The following is a 22979-nucleotide window of genomic DNA, read 5'->3' as shown; positions in this document are numbered from 1 at the left end:
TCCGCCGGGGATCGTTTGGCCCCAATGCCGTCAGTAGATCGACTGCCCTGACTGATTCGAGCTCAGCGACGACCCATCGAACCCCCGCCTTGGCCTGGTGAGATAGGTATGCACTACATTCATGCAGATTTATCATTGAAAGCTCGGTTGCGGGATTTTCGATTGCGCCGGAGACGGATTGCAAACCAACTTGATTCTATTGTTCATATTCGGGGTGAGGAAACGGTAGTGGATTCGAGGGTTCTCCCTCACAAATCTGTGTGTGCTAAGGAACATGGTGCTGTTTCTACAGCCGGTGAGACCTCGTCGGAGTTGGGTTCCGGCGAGGGGCTCGTTCTAGACCCAGGCATGAGTGCCAATTTGGGAACGACGACATTTTGCCGTTCCTCCCCTTCAAACCCAGCGTTGACTGGTCCCACCTTCAAAATATGTGTCCTGGGTGAGAAAGCGGGTAGAGCAAGTCGTTTACGTAAAGTGGAAACCCTAGAAAGTGTGGAGGAGCATTTTGGCCAGCTCTGGCTTATTCCTCCTCCCCCCCCCCCCCCCCCCGCGCCGCCGCAATCATAAAACTAACTACCCGCAGCCTCAGACCAACCCAAAATCCGGATTTCTCTGTTGCATCCGGAAAGACCTAGTTGAGAGCAATTCTTTCACGGCTGCTGATCGCTTCCCTGCCTCAATTCGCCCATTCGATCCACCACCAAAAAACATCAAAGTCTCGCGGGAGGGGCTTGGTCCCGGCTCGCTTTCCTTTACGGAAGTAGTGAAGCGTGGATCAGAAATGGCCGATCGCCGTGCAGGAGGGAGCGGCAATCTTGCTGCTGGTCAATCCAAGGTGGCGGGGCAGAAGACCAGCTCGTTCGCTGGGCGTAAGCAGCCATCTGCTCCGCCTGCGAAGGAGCAAGCCCCTGCGCCCAAACCAACCAGATCCACGGCCTCGACCATGGGCTCGACCCAGGTACAGTCATTTCAATCTGGCGAAGTTGAAGTGGAACAAGTCCTTGATCCTAGGTATAAAGACATGATCTGTTTCAACTGTGGGGGGCCTGGTCATTATGTTGGAAATTGCGTGAAGCCGAAGGCATGCTTTATTTGCCAGCAAAATCACAACGTCAACAATTGTGCCGCGTGGTCAAAGGTGCAACCTACCACTGCTTTCTTTGGCAGCGAAGCTCGAGGGCTTGGTTTCTACCATGTTGATGTTCCTGTAGCTAATGACACTAGTAGAAAAAGGGGCTTTTGGCCCGGTTGGTAAGGCCCTTTAGTCCCGGTTTTGAACCGGGACTAAAGGGTCGTTACTAATGCCTCTCCCCTTTAGTCCCGGTTCTTACATGAACCGAGACTAAAGGCCGAACCGGGACTAAAAGAAATTTTATGATTTTTTTTTGAAATTTTTTTTTGAAATTTTTTTTGAATTTTTTTATTTTCAAATTTCTGAATTATTTTAACCTCTAATCTCTAATCACCACCCCTCATCACTCCTCAATTTATCCTCTAATCTCTAATCACCCCTCATCATTCCAAATCATCTAACTTCCCGGACAGTCACCCATCCTCTCACTACTCCAGCCTGAGCACGCTTAACTTCCGGGTTCTGTTCTCCCTCACCCATCCTCTCACTACTCCAGCCTGAGCACGCTTAACTTCCGGGTTCTGTTCTCCCTCGTTTCCAAGTCTGCACTTGTTGTTTTCCTGACATTAGTAAGTTGTCAATCCTATTAACCCTCAGGATTTAGCTTGAGCATGAAGTGACACATTTCACTGTTTGAGTTTGAAACTATAGTTTTAAAAAACAATAATTATTTGGTAACACTAATATTTCTTGAATAATTAGTTTGACCACAGTTTGACCACATTTGACCACAATTAAAAAAACTGAAATAATTATTTAGTAGCACTAATATTCTATAATAATTAGTTTGACCAGATTTGACCACATTTTTTCCAAAAAAAAATTGAAACTATATTTTTTCTGTTACTAGTGGCGCACCTAGCAAATGGTGCGCCACTAGTAAGTTTGAAAATTTTTCGGTTTTTTTCCACTCTAGATCTTAAAAGCCCCATAACTTTTTTTCTTTTAGGTTTTTGAGGATTTTGAAAATGTTTAACGGGGTTCCCCCCGTTAAATTCGGATGTAACTATTCGAGTAGATGATTTTTCATATAAATTTTTTTAATTCGAATTCGTATGCAAAAGTTATGCCCATTTTACAAATTCCAGAGAGATTTTGCAAATAAAGTTGAAATTCATATTTGTAAATTTTCCCAACAACTAGACCACATATCACATGGGAAACTTATTTTATTTTATTTTATTGACATTTCCATCATTTTCTTTTGTTTTTTCTAAAACTGAAAAGGCGGTCCACCGGGGGGGGTGGTAGAGTTTGAAAATGGGACCTTTAGTACCGGTTCGTGCCATGAACCGGTACTAATGCCTCAAAGCCCATTAGTACCGGTTGGTGGCACCAACCGGTACTAATGGGCATCGCACCCTTTAGTCCCGGTTCGTGGCACCAACCGGGACTAAAGGGCCCAGGTGAACCGGGACTAATGCCTTAGCCGCACGAACCGGGACCAATGCTCACATTAGTCCCAGTTCATGACTGAACCGGGACTAATGTGAATACTGCCCTGTGACCAAAGCCCTGTTTTCTACTAGTGTGAGTCAAAATGGTAAACTTCCAGAATTGCGTTGTGGTGAACATTTTAAAAGGAGAGGTGGACTGGACTAAGCTGATGGAACTTCTTACTGTAACTTTTTGCAAGACTAGGCAATGGCCATGGCAGATTAGAGGGCTATCCAGCAAGACCTTCTTGGTCAGATTTCCCCCTTGGAAGAAAGTAGAGGACCTCATTGAACTGCCTGGGTTTTCTCTCCCACAGGATGTGAATGTCACTTTGACTGAATCTAAGGGTGGTTGTGACCCTTTTGGGGAGTTGATTGAAACCTAGGTTCTGATTGAAGGTATTCCTCCCAAATGGTGCACATGGAAAGTATTTGCTCAAATTGCTTCACTCTTTGGGGTGCCTATAGATGTAGATTGGAATGACATGTTCAGGACTTTCTTTGAGAATGTTAGGATAAAAATTGCCTATAGAGATCCCACTAAGATACCTTTTGAGAGACTGATTGAGATGAAGAAGAAACTCTTCCTGCTAGGTTTTACTATTGAGAGCTTTGAACAGGTGGGTGGAGTAGACTCTGTCATTGATGTGAATGATGATGAGGATGGTGATGAGGAAGAAGAAAGAGCTGAGGAAGATCAAGTAGGAGAAGACAGAGGGACCCATGGAGAACATACATCTGATGGATCAGGAGATGGTGGTCTGGCTATTGATGAGCTAGATAAAGCCAACTTTTCAGCCAAACATGGGTCTACCAGCAAGCATGTGGCTCAGAGTTTGGTGATTTCACCTATGGAGCTATACCCTGATTCTGATCAGGAAAATTTTATCATGAATTGTGCAATGATTGAGGTGGATCATGATGCCCCATCTTATGATGGACTTGAGGTTATGATTGAACACAAAGACAATCTCCTGGAACAATGCGAAAATGATGATGAAAATGAGAGAGAGGATGATACAGTGATTGGAGAGAGTCTGGTTCAAAAAAACCCTGCTCCTTCTGGAAGGAATGACAGTATGATTATATCTGGGGAGAGATCTAGTAGTATGGAGTATTGTGAGGACCTGCTTAGGTCTGTGGACTTGTCTGACTCTGAAAATGAAGAACCTAAAGAAGAGGAGCTGGGGGTTCTCCCCCCTGAGGCCATCCATATTTTGCAAAGTGATACCTTGAAGAGATCCTTACTGGAATCACTCAATCAAGCCCAGAAAGATGGCACTATTCCTGAGAAGAAATCTAAATGGGGACCTGTTCTAACACAGAAACCTGCTACCAGAGGACATGGAAATGTCAACATCATGGAGAAAGCTGCTGCGTACAAGAGGGAGAAAAATCTGGAGATCCCAAAAACATTTAAAGGTAAATCTTTTTCTGCCATTGATAAATCCATTATTGTTGATCAAATGGAACAAATGAACTTAAAAATTGGAGGGGATGGAACTCAAAAGAATTATACCATTGATGAGATGGTAGCTGAAGAGAAAGAGAGATGCCTAGTTTTTGCCAGCAATAATCTTGAAATAGTTCTTCCTGATAACCTAGATATTGAAAACTATGAAGTAGTTAGTACACATGTGAGTGACCTTTCCTTTGAGCCAGTGGGCACTGCTGTTGCTGTTAGGAAAACACCCACTGCCCTAACTAAGGCCAAGCCTTGTGGCTTATCTCATCCTTTTAAAATTGCTTAATCCATGATAGGTCTTATTTGGAATATTAGGGGTCTTGGACAACCTGAAAAAATTCAGTGCCTTTGTGATACTATTGCTAAGACTAATCCTGATTTTATTAGTTTTCAAGAGAGTAAGAGAGAAATCATTTCTGAGGGTTTCCTCAAAGCTATTGATAGATTTGATAATTTTGTTTGACACTTTTTGCCTGCTGATAATACTGCTAGAGGGATCCTCTTGGGGTTTAAGAAAAACATCTTTGAGGTTGTTGGTTTTATTAACCAAAGATTCTCTATTGTTGCCACTATTTAAAATAAGAATGATGGTTTTGTTTGGCAGATGGTGTTGGTCTATGGTTCTGCATATCGTGAGTTTAAAATGGATTTTGTTGCTGAACTGCATGATACTTTGACAAATGCATCTTATCCTATCATGATTTGTGGGGATTTTAACTTGGTTAGGAATGAAGCTAAAAAAAGTAGTGGTCTGATTAACCAACAGACTGTATTTCTTTTCAAAAACTGGATTAACAGATGGGCCCTGATGGTGATTTCTATCTCTAATAGAGTTTTTACCTGGTCTAACAACCAGATTTCTCCTATTTTTGCTGTTCTTGATAGAGTGTTCACTTCTGTGGACTGGGATGCCCATTTCCCTTTCTCAACTTTGTCGGCACTCCCTAGAGTGGGGAGTGATCACACACCTTTAGTTCTTGACACTGGAGCTAGAGCCCCAGCTAATCCTAAACCTTTTAGATTTGAAAAATGGTGGCTCTCTCAGCCAGGGTTTCATCAAATGGTCACAGGAGCTTGGAATTATGTGTCCTCATCTAACTCTTCAACTGATAACTGGATGGCTAAGATTAGGGTTCTTAGGAAGAAAACAAAAGGGTGGAGTATTAACAGAGAAGCAACTTTGAAAAAAAAGAAGGCACTCCTTATGGAGTTTGATGCCCTTGATGTCCTATCTGAATCTCAGCAACTCTCTGTTGTTGATTTTGATAGGATGAAGGATATTAAGGGAACTTGATGAGATTTGGAAAAAAGAGGAAACTGCCTTATGGCAGAGATCTAGGGACAGGAAAATTCTAGAGGGAGATAGGAACAATGCTTACTTCCAGGCCCTTGCTAATCATAGGCATAGGAAGAATCATCTTACTGAGTTGAATGGCCCTAATGGTGCAGTTACTTCTACCAATGATATGCTTGAGGTAGCTACCTCCTTTTTATAAAGATCTGTTTGCTTTTGAACCTAAACCCGACATCCATTTGGATGCTGATTTTTGGTCCATTGATGAGATGGTTAGTGATGAGGAGAGAGAACTTCTAGAGAGACCTTTTTCTGAAGAGGAAATTAAACAAGCTATTATGAGCTCTTATGCTAGTGGTGCTCCTGGCCCTGATGGCCTTTCCTTTTTATTTTACCAAACCTTCTGGGAGCTGATCAAAAAGGATTTTATGTGGATGGTTAGAGATTTTGAGAATGGTGCTTTAGATATGTATAAACTGAACTATGCCATTATTACCTCATACCTAAAGTGCCTCTGGCTAGAGACATGAAGAACTTTAGGCCTATCAGTTTGAGTAATTGTGCTGTCAAGATTTTTTCTAAGGCTATGACCACTAGGGTTTCCCCTCTTTGTGTCAAGCTTATTTCTCCCAATCAGACTTCCTTTATTAAAGGCAGATTTATTCTAGAAAGTGTGGTTATGGCCCATGAGGTTATTCATGAAATCACAGGTCTGGATCTAGTGGTCTGATTCTTAAGCTTGATTATGAGAAAGCCTATGATAGAGTTAGTTGGGATTTTTTGGAGGAAATGCTTCTTTCTAGAGGCTTTGGCAGTAAATGGGTAGGTTGGGTCCTGTCTACTATTCACGAAGGGACCTTTCAGGTCAGAATTAATGACACCAATGGCCCCCACTTCGCTGGGGGGGGGGAAGGCTTGAAGCAAGGTGATCCTCATTCGCCCTTGTTGTTTAACTTGGTGGCTGATGTCTTTTCTAAGATGCTTCATAAAGCTGTCAACAGAGGCCTGATTTGTGGGCTCTTACCCCATGCCATTCCTGGGGGGGGGGGGGGGGGGGGTCAGTCTGCAGTATGCTGATGATACTATTCTCTTCCTTGACAATTCTTTAGAATGTGCCAAAAATTTGAAATGGATTCTAACTTGCTTTGAGAAACTTTCTGGTTTGAAGATTAACTTTCACAAGAGTGATCTACATACTATTAATGTCTCTGATCAAATGTCTAAAGATTTTGCTCAAGTTTTCTGTTGTCGGCTTGGTGATTTCCCCTTTAAATACCTAGGAGTTCCTTTGCATTTTAAAAATCTTAGAAGGGAAGATCTTCAACCCATTATAGACAGAATTATTAAGAATATAGTTGGCTGGCTAGGGAGATTTCTCTCTTACAGGGGCAAATTGATCCTTCTTACTACTTGCATTGCTAGTATTCCTGCCTACTTAATTTCTGTTGTTAAATTTCCCAAATGGGCTATTGATATGATTACATCTCAAATGTCCCACTTTTTCTGGGGTAATGTGGGTGAAAACCATAAATATCACCTTGCTAACTGGGGGCTGATTTCCAGAAAGAAAGAATTTGGTGGTATGGGGGTTCCCAACCTTAGAGATTTCAACATGGCCCTTTTGGCTTCTTGGGGGAAAATATTTTATGATGATAGAAATAGTGATTGGAAAAAGATTTTGGCCTACAAATATAATATTAACAGCCCCAATTTCTTCAGTACTAGGGCAACCTTGGGTTCCCCTTTCGTGAAAAGCTTATCATGGGCACTTGCAGCAGCTAAAAACTTCTACATGTGGATCCCTGCGGACGGCAAAAGTATTGCCTTCTGGCATGATATATGGATTGGGGACTGTTCACTAAAAATTACATTTTGGGACCTGTTTGATATATGTCAACAGCAAGAGGCCACTCTTGCACAGGTCTAGATGGGAGGTGAACTCCAACTTACATTTAGGAGATGTGTAGATGAGGGGGCTATGGTTAGATTGGATGATCTCATCAATATAGTTAAGCAGGTTGTTCTGTCTAACTCCCCAGACCAACCTGTGTGGATGCTGGATTCTTCCAGCAAATATTCTGTCAAGTCCTTTTACAAATTAATCAACTTTGGGGGGATACTTGCTGAGATTAAAGATGATATTTGGAAAAACTAAAATCCCTCCCAACATCCATGTTTTCTGTGGTTGATATACTATAATAAGAGCTTGACCAGAGATAATCTAGCCAAGCACAGACATGTAGAGGACAAGACTTGTGTCTTTTGTGACGAACCAGAGACAATTCAACATCTCTTTTTTGAGTGTATTGTAGCTAGACAAGTGTGGGAGCTGGTGGCTGAAAGCTTTAACATTATTGCACCTGATTCTTTTGTTTGTTCTGATTTCTTCCTTTTGGAAGAGAAGAAAACATTGTGAAGCTTTGAACATCACTACTGCTGCTGCCTTGTGGAGCTTACGGTGTTTGCGAAATGACTTTGTTTTCCAGGGGCGAAGATGGCGAAGTATACGCTGTGCTTTGGATCTGTTGGGTGCAATGATCAGACAATGGAAAATCTTATGTTCAAAGGCTCAGGGTGCGCTTCTTCTCCAGTGCTTAAGGCTGTTGGACCACTGAAGAGGGGAGTTGCTTAGGATCGCTTGGAACCAATGAACACCGGAGCGTCGTTGGGTTGCATATGCTAGTTTACCTGTCCTTTCTTTTATCTATTTGTGAGCTGGCATGTGTGTTTACCTGGCTACGTATCCCCCCTAGAACTCCTTAAAACTGTTGTAATAAGGTAGTCTTTAAACCTGGATGTTCCTTCTGTGGCAGCTACTCTCCGGTTGCCGCTGAGCGCTGTTAACTGTCTGTTGCTGTGGTTTGCCTTGGCTTTAATAAATGTTGGGGCGGGGGGAAACCCCTTTCAGTTAAAAAAACTAAACACACAAATATCTATGAACTGGACTTGATTTGCTGGATTTCCAATTAAAATGGTGATTTTTTTATGGATGCTTCCTATGAATCTTGTTGCTTTTCAGAATCCTATTAATAAATAAATAGATAAAAGTAGAGAGGAAAGAAGCACCTCGCTCATTGCTTGTCTGCTTTCATTTTCTCCATGCTCTTCAAAATAGAGCATGCAACTCCTACAACTAAATGTAATGTAACAATCAGATGAAAAACTAAGGATCAAGTACAAAAGTAATGTAAGTGATTTTAAAACTGAATTGCTACTTGATCATGCATCCTCTGAAGATTACATAAGCCATACTTCTCTCGCATCTCCTTTCTTAGCTATCAGATGAGAAAAGAAAAGCGTGCACGTTCAAGGGATTAGCAACGACATACATCAGACAGCAACAAAAGACTTTTTTCTCCTTTCTACCACGCTTCTTTCATTTTGTCCACAAACAAACCAATCTACTGACCTCATCATTGTATTCAATAAGTTTTGAGGGCTGCAATTCCTTGAGCAAACATGATGTTAGCTAACAATATTCTCATCAACAACACAGTAAAATAATAATACTTCTCAAGGCATACCTCTATACCCAAGGAACCAACTAAGCAGGCAACCTACTACTCTAGCACCAACAATGGCCCAGCTTTCCTACAAGCATGGATGTAGACCCTAATTCAGTATGGCTTCTCACGACTTGTGACATAAGTATTCTATGCTTTTTTTGATGGGTTTTTTCAGTCGCCTTTTTTATTCAGGAAGATTTCTTATTGGAATAATTTCTAAAATTGTAAAAAATGTTTATGAATTAAAAAAACGAAATCTTAAAAAAAATATCAAATTTTAAAAGCGTTGCTGACTTTAAAAATATTTGGAATCCAAAAAATCTTCTCGGATTTTGAGAAATGTTCAGAAATTCAAAAATGTCAGTCAATTAAAGAAACATGAACTTAAAAAATGATCATGAATTTAGAAAATGTTCCAAATTATAAAAAAAATCATGATTTTTAAAAAATATTTGTGGGCAGAGCGGAAACAAAGCAATGCAAGAATGAAGCACGAGTTAATAGTTTCGCGTCCTGATTTACAAGAGGGCACCCAACTTGGCAGAGACCTCCTAGTCAGCGCTTTGGGCGCATACATGGGACGAAACACGCACTCTCCCCCACGCCAGGGCTACTGGGCCAACCCAATAAAGGGACCACGAGGCTAGCAAACGAAGGTATTCTCTATGGTAAACCCTATTTGGCGCCTCTAGCTCCCGTTATAGGTGTTTTCACACATGGACACATACCCCCCACCCTACACACACACACACACACACTCCATGCTGGGCCGGCCATCTACCTTTTTCTGTTTTTCAAAATGCAGAAAAGTGCACATGTGGTGTGAATCAAATTTGCGACGTCCTGCTTTGAAGTACTACACACTAGCCACCCTGACACCAAACCTCACGTGATTACTTACGTCTTTTTTCTTCTTTTCTTCTTTCCACTTCTCCTTTTTCTTTTTTCTTCTTCCTGGTTTGATGACCTTTTTTTAAATTTGTGATTTTTTCTTCAAAATCGATGAACTTTTTCTCAAGATTGATGAACTTTTTTCCGAATTCAATGGTTTTTTTTTCAAAATTGAAGATTTTTTCTTCAAATTTGATGATATTTTTTTCCAAATTTGTGAATTTTTCTAAAATCGATGAACTTTTTGTCAAACTCGATGATTTTTTTCAAAAGCATTAAACTTTTTTCATGAATTATTTTCAAAATCGATGAACTTTTTTAAGTTTGCGATTTTTTCTTAAAAATGATGAGCCTTTTCAAATTCATGACTTCTTTTCAGATAATTCAAAATTCTAAGTGATATAATAGATGATATTGTGCAGATAAATAGCACAGGCACACTTGTTCTTGTATTGTTGGTGCTATATATTATCAATCATAAGTGTCCAATGGCTCTAGTGGTCAGCTAAGCTTGGACAAGGATGCAACATTGCAACTTCGAATCCTAGACAAGGCACTCTTTTGGCGGTATAGGTTCGCTGCGCCTTCACGGGCCGGCCCAACGGGGAGTTGTTCGGGGGCAACAGGCGCCGAACTGGAGCTCCCATTCTCTACTTCTTCCAATTGGTTTCTTTAGTCGGGTTGTTTTATCTAGGTAGGTTTCTTGTTAAATAATTTCTAAAAATGTTTCTTAATTTAAAACTCAAACTTTTAAAATGTTCTTGAATTAAAAAAAAAGTGTTCACGAGTTTAAAAACGTTTGCGATTCGAAAACCTATTATTGCATTTGAAAATATGTTCATGAAATAAAAAAAGTGTGGGAACTAAAAGAATCATGAACTTTAAAATATAATCAACAATTTAGGGGGAAAATCTGAATTTTAAAAAATATTCATGATTGTTAATAAATGTTCATGAGCATAACATAATTAAATGAACGCAAGAATGAAGGCGCCATCAATAGTTTCACGCCCCGATTGACAAGAGGGCGCCATCTCAGCTGAGTCCTCCTAGTCAGCGTGTAGGGCGTGGAGAGGCGATGAAACACACCCTCTTCACCATGCCAACTCTACGGAGCCAACCCAATAAAGGGATAGCAAGACTACCAGACATAGATATTCTCTGCTTTTTCGATTGGTTTTTTGAACCAACTTTTTTATTCGGGTAGGTTTCTTATTAGAACATTTCAAAAATGTAAGAAATGTTCAAGTATTAAAACAATTCATGAATTAAAAGACACAAAAATTAAAAATGTTAGATAAGTTTTTAAAAAATGTCCCTGAGTTTAAGTGTCCATGAATCCACAAAAGTTATTGGATTTCAAAATATAGTCACAAATTAAAAAAGTGTATGTGAATTTTTAAAAATCATGAACCTAAAAAATGATCATGAATCTAGAAAATGTTTCTCAACTCCAAAAAAAATCATGATATTTTAAAATGATTGTGAGCAAAGCGAAATAAATCATGGCAAAAAACTGAAAGCCGAGCAAACAATTTCTGAGGTCGATTGACAAGAGGGTGCCCATCTCGGCTAAGACATTCTAGTCATTGCGTAGGGCACAAAAAGGCGATGAAACACGCACCCCCTCCCCCCGACCAATGCTACTGGACTTTCCCAGTCAAGGAATAAAAAGTCTAATGGACATAGGCATTCTCTGTTTTTGAAAGGTTTTTGCGATCACCTTTTTTTTTCTTTGGGTTGATTTCTTATTAAAATACTTTCTAAAAATGTAAAAATTGTCCATTAATTTAATAAAAACGACAAGAATGAAAAAAAATTGTTGCCAATTTTAGGAAAAATGATCCTGAGTTCAAAATCATGAATCCAAGAAATATTCTCGGATTTTGAAATATGATCTGGAACTAAAAAACTGCAAATTTAAAAAAGAATGATGAATTTATAAAAATATTAGAATTTTAAAAAATGTTCATGATTTTTAAAATTTCATGAAATTTAATATTATCCTTGAATTTCAAATAATGTTAGGAATTTAAAAATATCTCACACACGTTAAGGGATTCTAAAAATATGTTCCCGAACTTCAAAAATATATTGAAGAGTTGTAAGATAAGTACCTGAAGATAAAATTATCAAAAATAGGTAAAACCGAAAAGAAAGTAACAAAAAAAGAGAAAAGATGGTCGAGAAAACACAGTAAAGGTCATAAATGGACCAACTCATATAGGTCACATGCCACGGCATGGGCACGTAGAGTGAGCGCGAGAAGGGATGGCAATGGATACCTACTACCCATGTACCGGCGGTTAAACACCCTATTAAGGTAGGGGCATGAGACAAAATTACGCCGAACTTTATCGTAAGTTCTTTAACTCAATATATATATATATCTTGTTGTTTACGAGTAAATGATGTTGTTTATGAGATTGTGGTATTTTTATGATATGTTGCTCTTTACAAGTATGCAATGTCGTTATGATGCATTGTTATTTATAAATTATGATAATATATTGTTTTTTGTGACAATGTGATGCTCATGTTGATGTATTGCAAAAGTCAATATTTTGCCTACTGGTACCCTTTTACCCTGTCAAGTGGCGGGTATAAAGAAAAATTGTACCCATTGGCAGATATGGGTATGGGTGATGCATAAGCTCTAGGTGGAATAGGTAAGGGTATGGGTGGCTCCACCCGTACCCAAACTTAGTGGGTGCCATCCCTTGCCAGTGGTGAGCCGGTGATGCGTGGATGATGGGTTTAAATGGTTTTCCTATCGCGAAAAATGACTGGATGAACCCTGGTACATTTTCACGACTGCACCCACTTCGAAAAACACATTTCTAAATGCCAATTTTATTCCCAAAAGTTCACACGTACGTCTCCATGTTATATGTATACGCACAAAGTTTCACAAAAGACGACTTTTTTGGCCCATGGAAAAAAGATTAAAAAAAATCTCGTGAAACGCTAATTTTCAACACAGAAATTTGTTTTTATGTGGAGGCAAAATATTTGCTTTTCGCAAAACTTTATGCCATGCATATGCTTTTTAGGAGATATACACGTGAAATCATGTTTCAGATTTTTTTGGGGTATTTTAAATTTTTTTAAAATGCATTTTATTAAAATAGGTGCATATGCACCTAGGTTCAAGTTGTCCTCACTCTGCATGTGTCTAGGTTTTAGGGCATCTACAACCATAAATTGGCAAATTTGGCCCCTAAAACATCTGTGGACGCGTCCGGTCAGTATCCGGGCATGTCCATTGTAAGCCCTCATTTATGCATGCATGCAATCATGTCCCGTACTTTGTCCTCAAATTGTCGCATGTATGTGAATGGTGGGGGTGTGCGGAGAGAAAAGAAAGAATAAAGAAAGAGAATAGGTGGTATGGGACGGGCCGCATTCTACATGGAGGACTGTCCGGACACGCTTCAAAACCGTGATCCTTATTTGGTGCCCTTAGTGCCAATTATTGGTTTAATCGCAAAATGGTGCACACCCCCTCCGAGTGACATCGCATGAAATGGGCCAGCCCATTTAAGAGCGCAATAACGTAAATTCTTCACCATTTTTGGGAAGCTTCCAAAACTTCGGGTGCGGTCTTGGGAGGCTTCTGGAAGCTTCTAGTATGTTTTTTTTGTTTTTTTCTGAACGGTGTTCATTATGTTCTATTTCGGTTTTCCATTTTTCTTTTCCTTTTATTTTTACCTTTTCTTTTCTGTGATTTTATTCAAATGCATGAACTTCTTTAAAATCCAAAAACTTTTCCAAATTTGTCAACTTTCCAACTTCGCGAACTTTTTTTCTCAAATTTCTTAACTCTTCTAAAATCCATGCATTTTTTTAGTTTTTGCTGACTTTTTTTAAACTTTCTTAAACTTTTCAGTTTTGCCAAAAAAATTAGTGAACTTATTTCAAATATATGATTTTATTTTGAGTTTTCCATAAACTTTTTTATTGAACTTTTTCATATTCATTAGCTTTTTCAAATGGTTACATACTTTTTTAGAATCCACGGACTTTTGTTACTGATATTTTTTCAAATCAGTGATTTTTTAAAATTTTCATGAATCATTTTCAGTTTCTAATGGTATAGTGATTTTTTTTCATAAAATTCATTATCTTTTCCAATTTTTCGGGAATGTTTTAAATCCGTGCACTTTTGTTGGTGAAGTTTTTCAAATGTTAAAGAACTTTTTTCAAATCCGTGTTTTTTTTTTCTGATTCACCTTTTTTCAAATATATGTTTCTGATTGTATTTTTTAACTGCAGGAACTATTTTCTTTGATCTTTTTTATTTCCGCGATCGGTTTTGAATTTTGTGACCTTTTTTTTCTAAAGAGTCAACAGTCAATGAGCACTGGTCAACGGTCAATCAGTCAAGGGTGGACCAGTCGACCAATTTGACCGAGCTATCGAACAAACGACAAATTTTGACTGCTCGAACGAATGATGTTGCTCGTGTCATTGGGCCGGCCCATGTAAGGGCGTGCTTGAGCGCTAGTTTCGCTCGCGGGCGCTATGAGCACTGACTGGAAGGTCCCCTAAAAAATCTCCATATCCTCCTATCTTTGGCCTCGGTGTGGGGATTTGCGGACAACCCAAACATATGGGGCGAAGTGAGAGGTCCGCTTCGGTGACTTTTTTCTTCTTCTCTCTTTTATTCGAGCAATGATGGTATTATCCCCCCAAACATTTGAGGAGGATATGAGGGTGCGTGTCTCATTGCAACAATCTTGGTAACAAAGGCTTGTGCTGCCCGGTCATGTTTTCATCCCTCATAAAATTTGATAGCACCAACATTGGCGACACAAATGACTAAAAAAAAGTGCACCGAAATTTGCTCAACGCTTACTGTTCATTTCGTCAAATATTAAAGCGAAAGAAAAAGAACTGGAGCAATCGCTAAGGAATACTTCAAGCCCACAAGTACTACAGTTACCCCAATTACTTTCGCAATCACTAATTTTCATCTATCCCTCAAAAAAAAAAACTAATTTTCATCTTGTACGGCTGATGGGTCAAAGAAGTTGTACAATTTGATCGACTCACGGCGGTGGAGGAAGGAAAAAAAATCCTATACGACCCGGGTCGTATCGTTTCAGTCGCGAGACCCACTCACTTGCGCGACATGTGGCATTGTGAATCTCAAAGCAACATGCTACCTTCTTCCCCAATGCCTAGCGATGAAATCGAACGTCGTGGCCACTCCCAGACCATCCCAATTCCCAACCTGCCGCTGGTGCTAGCTCCGCCGCCGCCGGCGTGGTTTTCCTCCGCTCACATCGTGCGTCCAGGCTGCTTGCCCGATTGGCCGCGTCCAAACTCTTCGACGCCGGCACAATCACACTGCTCAGCCCCGCCGGCCGAGGGCAGGCTCCTGGCGCGGAGCAAGTCCGCTGCTCGCCGCCGGTGTAACTCCACTGCTCGCCGCCGTCATGAGCCCTCTCACTTGTCTGGGGCTGGGCACCGGTGCAGTCCAAGAAAATCAATCTAGTCAAAGAAGACGAACGCCAATGGAGTTTGCTGGTTGGTTGCTGCCCTCTGGCTATGTCATTGCCGTCTTGCTGCGATGACTTCGCCGTCAGGAACGAGCGCGGCAAGGTGAGAATCGAGATTTGGCAAAGGGAATCGGGGAAGAAGTTACCTTGTTGCGTCAAGATTCGCGCAGCCACGTGGCACTCGATTGAGTGGGTCTCCCGGCTGAAACGATACGACCCGGTCGTATAGGATTTTCTTCCGTGGAGGAAACGGTGAGGAACCACCCCTGCCCCCGGCCCCCGCATGATTTTCCTGCGTAATTGGTCGAGCAGCCGAGCAGTCAGCAGTCAATTCATTCGCAGGCTTCGCCTTTCTCCTCCGCGTACGAGCAATACCGGCTATGCCTCAGGCTCACATGAAGCTCAGCTGCTTCCTCCTCCTCCTCCTCGTCGCTGTTAGCCTTGCTATCTGCAGCGTCGGCCAGCAGTTCGTCTACTCCAGCTTCGCCGGCGCCAACATCACCCTCGGCGGCGCGGCCGCGGTCACCACAACCGGTCTTCTCGAGCTCACCAACGGCACGCTCCGCCAGAAGGCCCACGCCATCCACCCGGCGCCGTTCCGCTTCCGCGAGCCGGCGGCGCGGAACCGGACGGTGCGGTCGTTCTCGGCCTCCTTCGTGTTCGGCATCCTCTGCCCCGACACCAACAACTGCGGCCATGGCATCGTCCTGTTCGTCGCCCCGGGGGGCTTCAACTTCTCCGCCGCGTTCCCGAGCCAATATCTCGGCCTTGTTAACAACAGCACCAACGGCGCCGCCGCGAACCACATCTTCGGCGTCGAACTCGACACCGACCAGAACAACGAGTTCCGCGACATCGACGGCAACCACGTCGGCATCGACGTCAACGGGCTCACATCCCTCGCGTCCAGCAGCGCCGGCTACTTCGGCGACGACGGCATCCTCCACAACCTGACGCTCGCAAGCGGCACGGCGATGCAGGTGTGGGTGGACTACGACGGCGAAGAGAAACTGATCACCGTGGCCATGGCTGCCCTGGGAACGGCCAAACCCGTGAAGCCGCTGCTCTCCAAGACCTGCGACCTCTCAACGGTGCTCACGGACACGGCGTACGTGGGCTTCTCGTCGGCCACGGGTTCCTTCAACTCGCAACACTACGTTCTTGGCTGGAGTTTCGCGATGGACGGACCTGCTCCGGCCATCGACATCTCCAAGCTGCCAAAGCTCCCTCGCTTCGGCCTGAAGCGCCATCCCAAGCTCGCACAGATCATTCCACCCGTAGCGACGACAGCGTTCATCTTTGCCGCGGGCACCCTCATCGTCCTCCTAATACGACGGCGGCTCAAGTACAGCGAGCTCCGGGAAGATTGGGAGGTCGAGTTCGGGCCGCACCGGTTCTCCTACAAGGATCTGTTTCGCGCCACCGGTGGGTTCAAGGAGAAGAATCTGCTGGGTGTGGGAGGTTTCGGGAGGGTATACAAAGGGGTGCTACCGGCGCCCAAACTGGAGATCGCCGTGAAGAAGGTGTCACATGACTCGAAACAAGGCATGAAAGAGTTCATCGCCGAGGTTGTGAGCATTGGGCGACTACAACATCGCAATCTCGCTCAGTTACATGGTTATTGCAGGCGTAAAGGTGAATTGCTCTTGGTATACGAGTACATGTCAAATGGGAGCCTTGATAGGCACTTGTATGGCGATGGTGAGAAGCCGGTTCTAGATTGGGACAAAAGGTTCCGGATCATCAAGGGAATTGCTTCGGGGTTGCTCTACCTCCATGAGGAGTGTGAGAAAGTAATCATACACCGGGACATTAAAGCCAGTAATGTGCTCCTCGACAGTGAGATGAATGGTCGACTCGGCGACTTCGGACTGGCAAGGTTGTATGACCGCGGCGCCAACCCACAAACCACACATGTGGTTGGAACCATAGGATACCTAGCTCCAGAGCTCGGTCGCACTAGCAAGGCAACCCCCCTGACCGACGTGTTCGCCTTCGGCATATTCCTTCTTGAGGTCACATGTGGACAAAGGCCCATTAGGCAAAATTCACAGGGCGAACAACTAATGCTGGTCGACTGGGTACTTGAGCATTGGCACAGAGGATCACTAGCTGAAACCGTGGATACCAAGCTTCATAGCTACGATGCCGGTGAGGCTTGCCTAGCATTGAAGCTAGGATTATTATGCTCGCATCCTCTCTCCAATTCAAGGCCAGGAATGCGACAGGTCGTGAGGTACCTTAATGAAGACGTGCAACTACCGGAGCTTACGTTGACGAATGAGAGCTTCCAGATTCTTGCGCTGATGCAGAACGAAGGGTTTGACTCGTACATCATGTCTTACCCTTCATCGATGGAAAGTGTGACCACCTTGTCCAGCCTTGTAGAGGAAACATGACATCGGTTGTGATGTGTGTGATTTTCCCTATGTACTAATATGTTTCTCTATGCTTGAGCAAATGCACGAAATTATATGGCTGCTATTGAGGTATGTGTAACACGTCATGTGATGAAGTGCATCTCTTACTTCACTGTTCAGAAGCATGTGGATTAAGTTACAGCAAAATAAACTTGGCTATTTGAGATAGTTAGCAAGCTAAGAAAGGCTTTATGTAGAGTTGTTAAAATAGACTGAATTTTCTTCGGTACCTCCCACCCTACCCCCCAAAGAAAGTTTGCACGAACCTTAAAGATACTTAAAATGAGTAGTTTTGGACATTCACGATCAACTAATTATAATCCCTATTCTCCCAATGCATCAAATAAGAGATTAGAATAATCTAATATTTTTTGTTGAAGGAGTATCTTATAATCTTCGCATTTAATCTGCATCAAAATTTGCAAACTCAAATATACTTCTCTTCAAACTCAAGAATAACAGAGAGTTGAACTTTTCTATTTTTAAGAGAGTTCTAGAGTGGGAGAGAGAAGTGGGGCATTTGATAATAAAAAAGACCCAAATTTGAGTAATAAAATGGGGAATTTTGAGCCTACCTTGTTTGCTTCCACCTTGTACCTTCAATTTCTATAGTGGAAGACATGCTTGTCGGCCCGTGGTTTTTTTCCCCGTACCTTGTTTTCACGTAAATCCTTGTGTCTCCCTTTGATTTGGTGTTCACTTGTCATATTTATTGCGGATCAAGTTAATGATTGCTATTTGTATTTGTTGTTCAAGTTTGGTATAGTTTGGTTATGTTGATATTGGAGATATGATATTCTTTCATATGTTGATGATTATATTATGATATTGATATTGTAGTAAGTTGTTCTTGCAAGTATATTTTGTGGTGAAGATTGGACATTGCAGTACTCGTGGATTTTATTATATAGATATGTTTCCATATATATATTAGAAAAGGAGGATGACCCCGGCCTCTGCATATATGTTTCCTTATATGTACCTAAGATGCTTGTTGATATGTTCGCGAAGAATTGGCTTGCTGTTTTGGCCGATTCCACCGTCCCCTTTGCCCTCACATGCCCCACTTCAAATCTATGTAAGTCCGTGTTTTTCATTCATATGACAAAAGAAGTACTAGGTTTCACTATCATTGTGATAAGGAACAAACATACAACATTATTGGGTGGAAAAAAGAAATAATGAGAATTCAACTACTACAAATTAACTGATTGTGTTTATAAAGGACGTCTCTTATTAACTCTCAGTTCCGCATAAGAAACTTCAAAAACATGAACACATCTAGGCTTTGCATGGCTAGGATGCACACGGCCAATACCAACACATGCGTACATAGTATCAAGCTAGCAATAGTAAAGCAAATATGACCCAAACTATGCATGAGGCGGAGTGGGAGGAGAGACAATTTGTAGATTTTCCACCACCCATGTCGGGTAAAAAACATCCTCGATCACCTGGTCCAAACGTGTATAAACCTCCATAAATAGTTGTCAGTGTTCATGTCGCTGAAGAGTAAACCATAAACGAAACTAGTGCGTACACTAGAAAATAACCTGCAGCGGAGAGGAAGTTTTACCATTAAACTTTATATACTCGAGCTAGTGACCAAACTAGTTGGCAGCATTGCGTGGTGGACACAAGTTGGACGTGACTCGGATGACTGGCGGTGTTATGCACCCAAAATTGCTCTATAAGAGAAGGGTTTTCATCATCTCCTCGTGGTGGCAGAAACAACACTTTTTACTACCAGACCAATCACGTTGTAAGGTTGTCCTTTCTCAGAATCACACATCGGTGATGGTATTACAGAACATTTTGATTTCAGAGGTGATGTATTCAACCGAGGAGGTGGCGTATTCAACACTTTTACTACCAGACCAGTCACTTGTAAGGATTTTATTTCTCCTCATTGGAACATCTTGCCTAAATGATACATCAGGTGGTGACATTCAACAGTTGCTCAAGTGAGTCTCTCAGTAAAAATCTTTGCGCAAGAGAGTTTGCCATGTGAAATCTTTAGTAAAATCTTCCTATACGTCCGTCGACGCGTCCGAGCATGCCCGCGGTGTAAGGGACGTAGCATGCAATTTCAAAAAAATTCCTACGCTCACGCAAGATCTATCTAGGAGATGCATAGCAATGAGAGGGGGAGAGTGTGTCCACGTACCCTTGTAGACCGAAAGCGGAAGCATTTGCTTAACGTGGTTGATGTAGTCGAACGTCTTCTCGATTCAACCGATCAAGCACCGAACGTACGGCACCTCCGAGTTCTGCACACGTTTAGCTCGATGACGTCCCTCGAACTCTTGAACCAGCAAAGTGTCGAGGGAGAGTTCCGTCAGCATGACGGCGTGGTGACGGTGATGGTGAAGTTATCCGCGCAGGGCTTCGCCTAAGCACTATGTTAATATGACCGGAGGCGTAAACTGTGGAGGGAGGCGCCGCACACAGCTTGGAACAATTGATGTGTGTTAGCGGCGCCTCCCACCCCCGTATATAAAGGAAAAGGAGGGAGAGGGGAGGAGGCCGGTCCTAGGCACGCCCCAAGTAGGAGGATTCCTACTTGGGATCCTAGTAGGATTCGGCCCCCCTTCCTTTTATCGAAGGGGAAAGGGGGGAGGAGAGAGAGAGGGAGGAGGAAAGGGGGGCGCTGCCCCCTTCCCTGGTCGAATTCGGACTCCTCCCTTGGGGGGGGGGGGGCGCCACCCCTTTGTGGGCTGGTGTGCCTCCCTCCTATGGCCCATATCTTCCCTCAGGGGGGTTCTGGTAACCCCCGATACTCCGATATGTACCCGAATACAATCCGAAACACTTCCGGTGTCCGAATACTATCATCCAATATATCAATCTTTACCTCTCGACCTTCGAGACTCCTCGTCATGTCCGTGATCTCATCCGGGACTCCGAACAACATTCAGTCACCAAATCATATAACTCATATAATACAAACGGTCATCGAACATTAAGCGTGCGGAACCTACGGGTTCGAGAACTATGTAGACATGACCGAGACACCTCTTCGGTCAATAACCAATAGCGGAACCTAGATTCTCATATTGGTTCCTACATATTCTACGAAGATCTTTATCGGTTAAACCGTAATGACAACATACGTCATTACCTTTGTCATCGGTATGTTACTTGCCTGAGATTCGATCGTCGGTATCTTCATACCTAGTTCAATCTCGTTACCGGCAAGTCTGTTTACTCGTTCCTTAATGCATCATCCCGCAACTAACTCATTAGTCACATTGCTTGCAAGGCTTATCATGATGTGCATTACTGAGAGGGCCTAGAGATACCTCTCCGATACTCGGAGTGACAAATCCTAATCTCGATCTATGCCAACCCAACAAACACCTTCAGAGATACCTGTAGAGCATCTTTATAATCACCCAGTTACGTTGTGACGTTTGATAGCACACAAGGTATTCCTCCGGTATTCGGGAGTTGCATAATCTCATAGTCAAAGGAATATGTATAAGTCATGAAGAAAGCAATAGCAATAAAACTTAACGATCATTACGCTAAGCTAACAGATGGGTCTTGTCCATCACATCATTCTCCTAATGACGTGATCCTGTTCATCAAATGATAACTGATGTCTACGGTTAGGAAACTTAACTATCTTTGATTAACGAGCTAGTCTAGTAGAGGCTTACTAGGGACACTATGTTTTCTCTATGTATCCACACATGTATCAAGTTTCCGGTTAATACAATTCTAGCATGAATAATAAACATTTATCATGATATAAGGAAATATAAATAACAACTTTATTATTGCCTCCAGGGCATATTTCCTTCACGCGGACGTAGCCGGATCGCCCCTCATATGTCGCGCCTGGCAGCCACATACCTCAAATCCAGACTCTCAAATATATGCAAATCCATGCATGTGCTTCATAAACGGCAATGTCACACGTAAATAACAAATGCTGGTAGCGAAAATACATAGTTCTTATATAAAATTTATTTTAAGTGCACAACTCAAACATTATCTCTTTGGTTTTCATTATGGGTCACAGATGCTCCACAAGATCACTGAGTAGCTGCACGTCTCGAAGATTCTGGTGCATCTGTAGAAAGTTCATAAGCTGATTTGCATCTTGATCTTCTGGAATTTGAACTTGTCCTCCAGACGCTTCAGAATCATTGGTTTGGGCTACACCATCACCCTCACCCTCGACAATCATATCGTGCAAAATAACACAATATGTTATCAGCTTCCACAAAATTTCCAATTCTCACATCATTGTACCTCCACGAACAATTACCAAACGAGTTTGAAGCACCCCGAATGCTTTTCCTAGTTGCTTCCTGCATTGTTGCAAAGTGTCTTTGTTTGTTGCCTTGTGGTTCAGATATGGTCTCACAAATGCCACCCACTGAGGATATATGCCATCAGCAAGATAGTATCCCATATTGCAGCCACGGCCGTTGACAGTGTAGTTTCACGGCAGCGATTCCCCATTACAAAGCCTCCTGAACACGGGAGATCGTTGAAGCATGTTGATGTCATTGCGAGAACCCGACAGGCCAAAGAAAGCATGCCAAATCCGTAAGTCATGTGATGTCATTGCTTCCAGTATGATGGTGTGCTCTTTGGTATGACCTTGATACATTTTATTAAGCTCAATCGGTCATAATCCTCATCCGCCGAAGCATCGGAACCCATCGCTTTCCCTATGAATAAATAAAAAAACTCGGGTTGGACAATGTGTCGTAAACATAGAGCGTAAGGGGCAGCCCATAATAGTCGGACGTACCGTAGTGGCATTCGGGCCGGCGACGATGTCCTCGGCGGCGAGCACGGTAGAGAGGACTATTGTGTCGGTGCTGGCGGCCCTGAGGCTCAGAACGGCCGCGGAGTAAGGATGGCGACGAAGCTATGAGACGTCCGGCGCAGAGGAGAAAGAAGAGAGGAGAGAGCAAATAAATTCAGTAGGTCAAGGGATTGGATTTGTTACAAGTTGTAGCGGGGGTAGGCCTGTCGGGTCTGATGTGGCGGACGCGCCCGGCCATCTTTATGCTTGCCCTGCATTTGGGTTAGATATAATCATATAAAGGATGCCGGTCTGTCCGGACATTTGATGCCCCTGTTTGAGGCACCCGTTCAGGTCGGATTTTTTTACTGGTTATCCGGCCCGGCGTTTGGGTGACGCCGGGTTGTAGATGCTCTAAGAGCAACTCTAGCAGACCCCGCATCCTCCCGGCCCGCAAAACGTGTTTGCAGTTTGCGGAAAAACGCCTTTGCGGGCTGGCACGGACGGCCGCAGTTGCAGACCCCACATGATGGACCCGTAAAAAAGGATATTCCCATAATATGTTT

General features: G+C 42.8%; 1 protein-coding gene across 1 annotated transcript; it reads left to right on the top strand.

Annotated features, from left to right (window-relative positions):
* Positions 1–15388: 15388 nt before the first annotated feature.
* Positions 15389–17814, top strand: LOC109738355 (L-type lectin-domain containing receptor kinase SIT2). The gene has a single exon (XM_020297454.4). The coding sequence runs from the start codon at positions 15609–15611 to the stop codon at positions 17625–17627; it is 2019 nt and encodes a 672-aa protein (XP_020153043.1). The 5' UTR covers positions 15389–15608; the 3' UTR covers positions 17628–17814.
* The last annotated feature ends 5165 nt before the right edge of the window (positions 17815–22979 follow it).

The sequence above is a fragment of the Aegilops tauschii genome, chromosome 2, assembly GCF_002575655.3.
Source record: "Aegilops tauschii subsp. strangulata cultivar AL8/78 chromosome 2, Aet v6.0, whole genome shotgun sequence".
Taxonomy (NCBI): Eukaryota; Viridiplantae; Streptophyta; class Magnoliopsida; order Poales; family Poaceae; genus Aegilops; species Aegilops tauschii.
The sequence above is the reverse complement of the archived record's forward strand: the minus strand, read 5'-3'. Positions and strand labels throughout refer to the sequence as shown.

Coding starts and splice junctions, on each gene's coding strand:
- LOC109738355 (XM_020297454.4), top strand. CDS start 15,609: ATGCCTCAGGCTCACATGAAGCTCAGCTGCTTCCTCCTCCTCCTCCTC.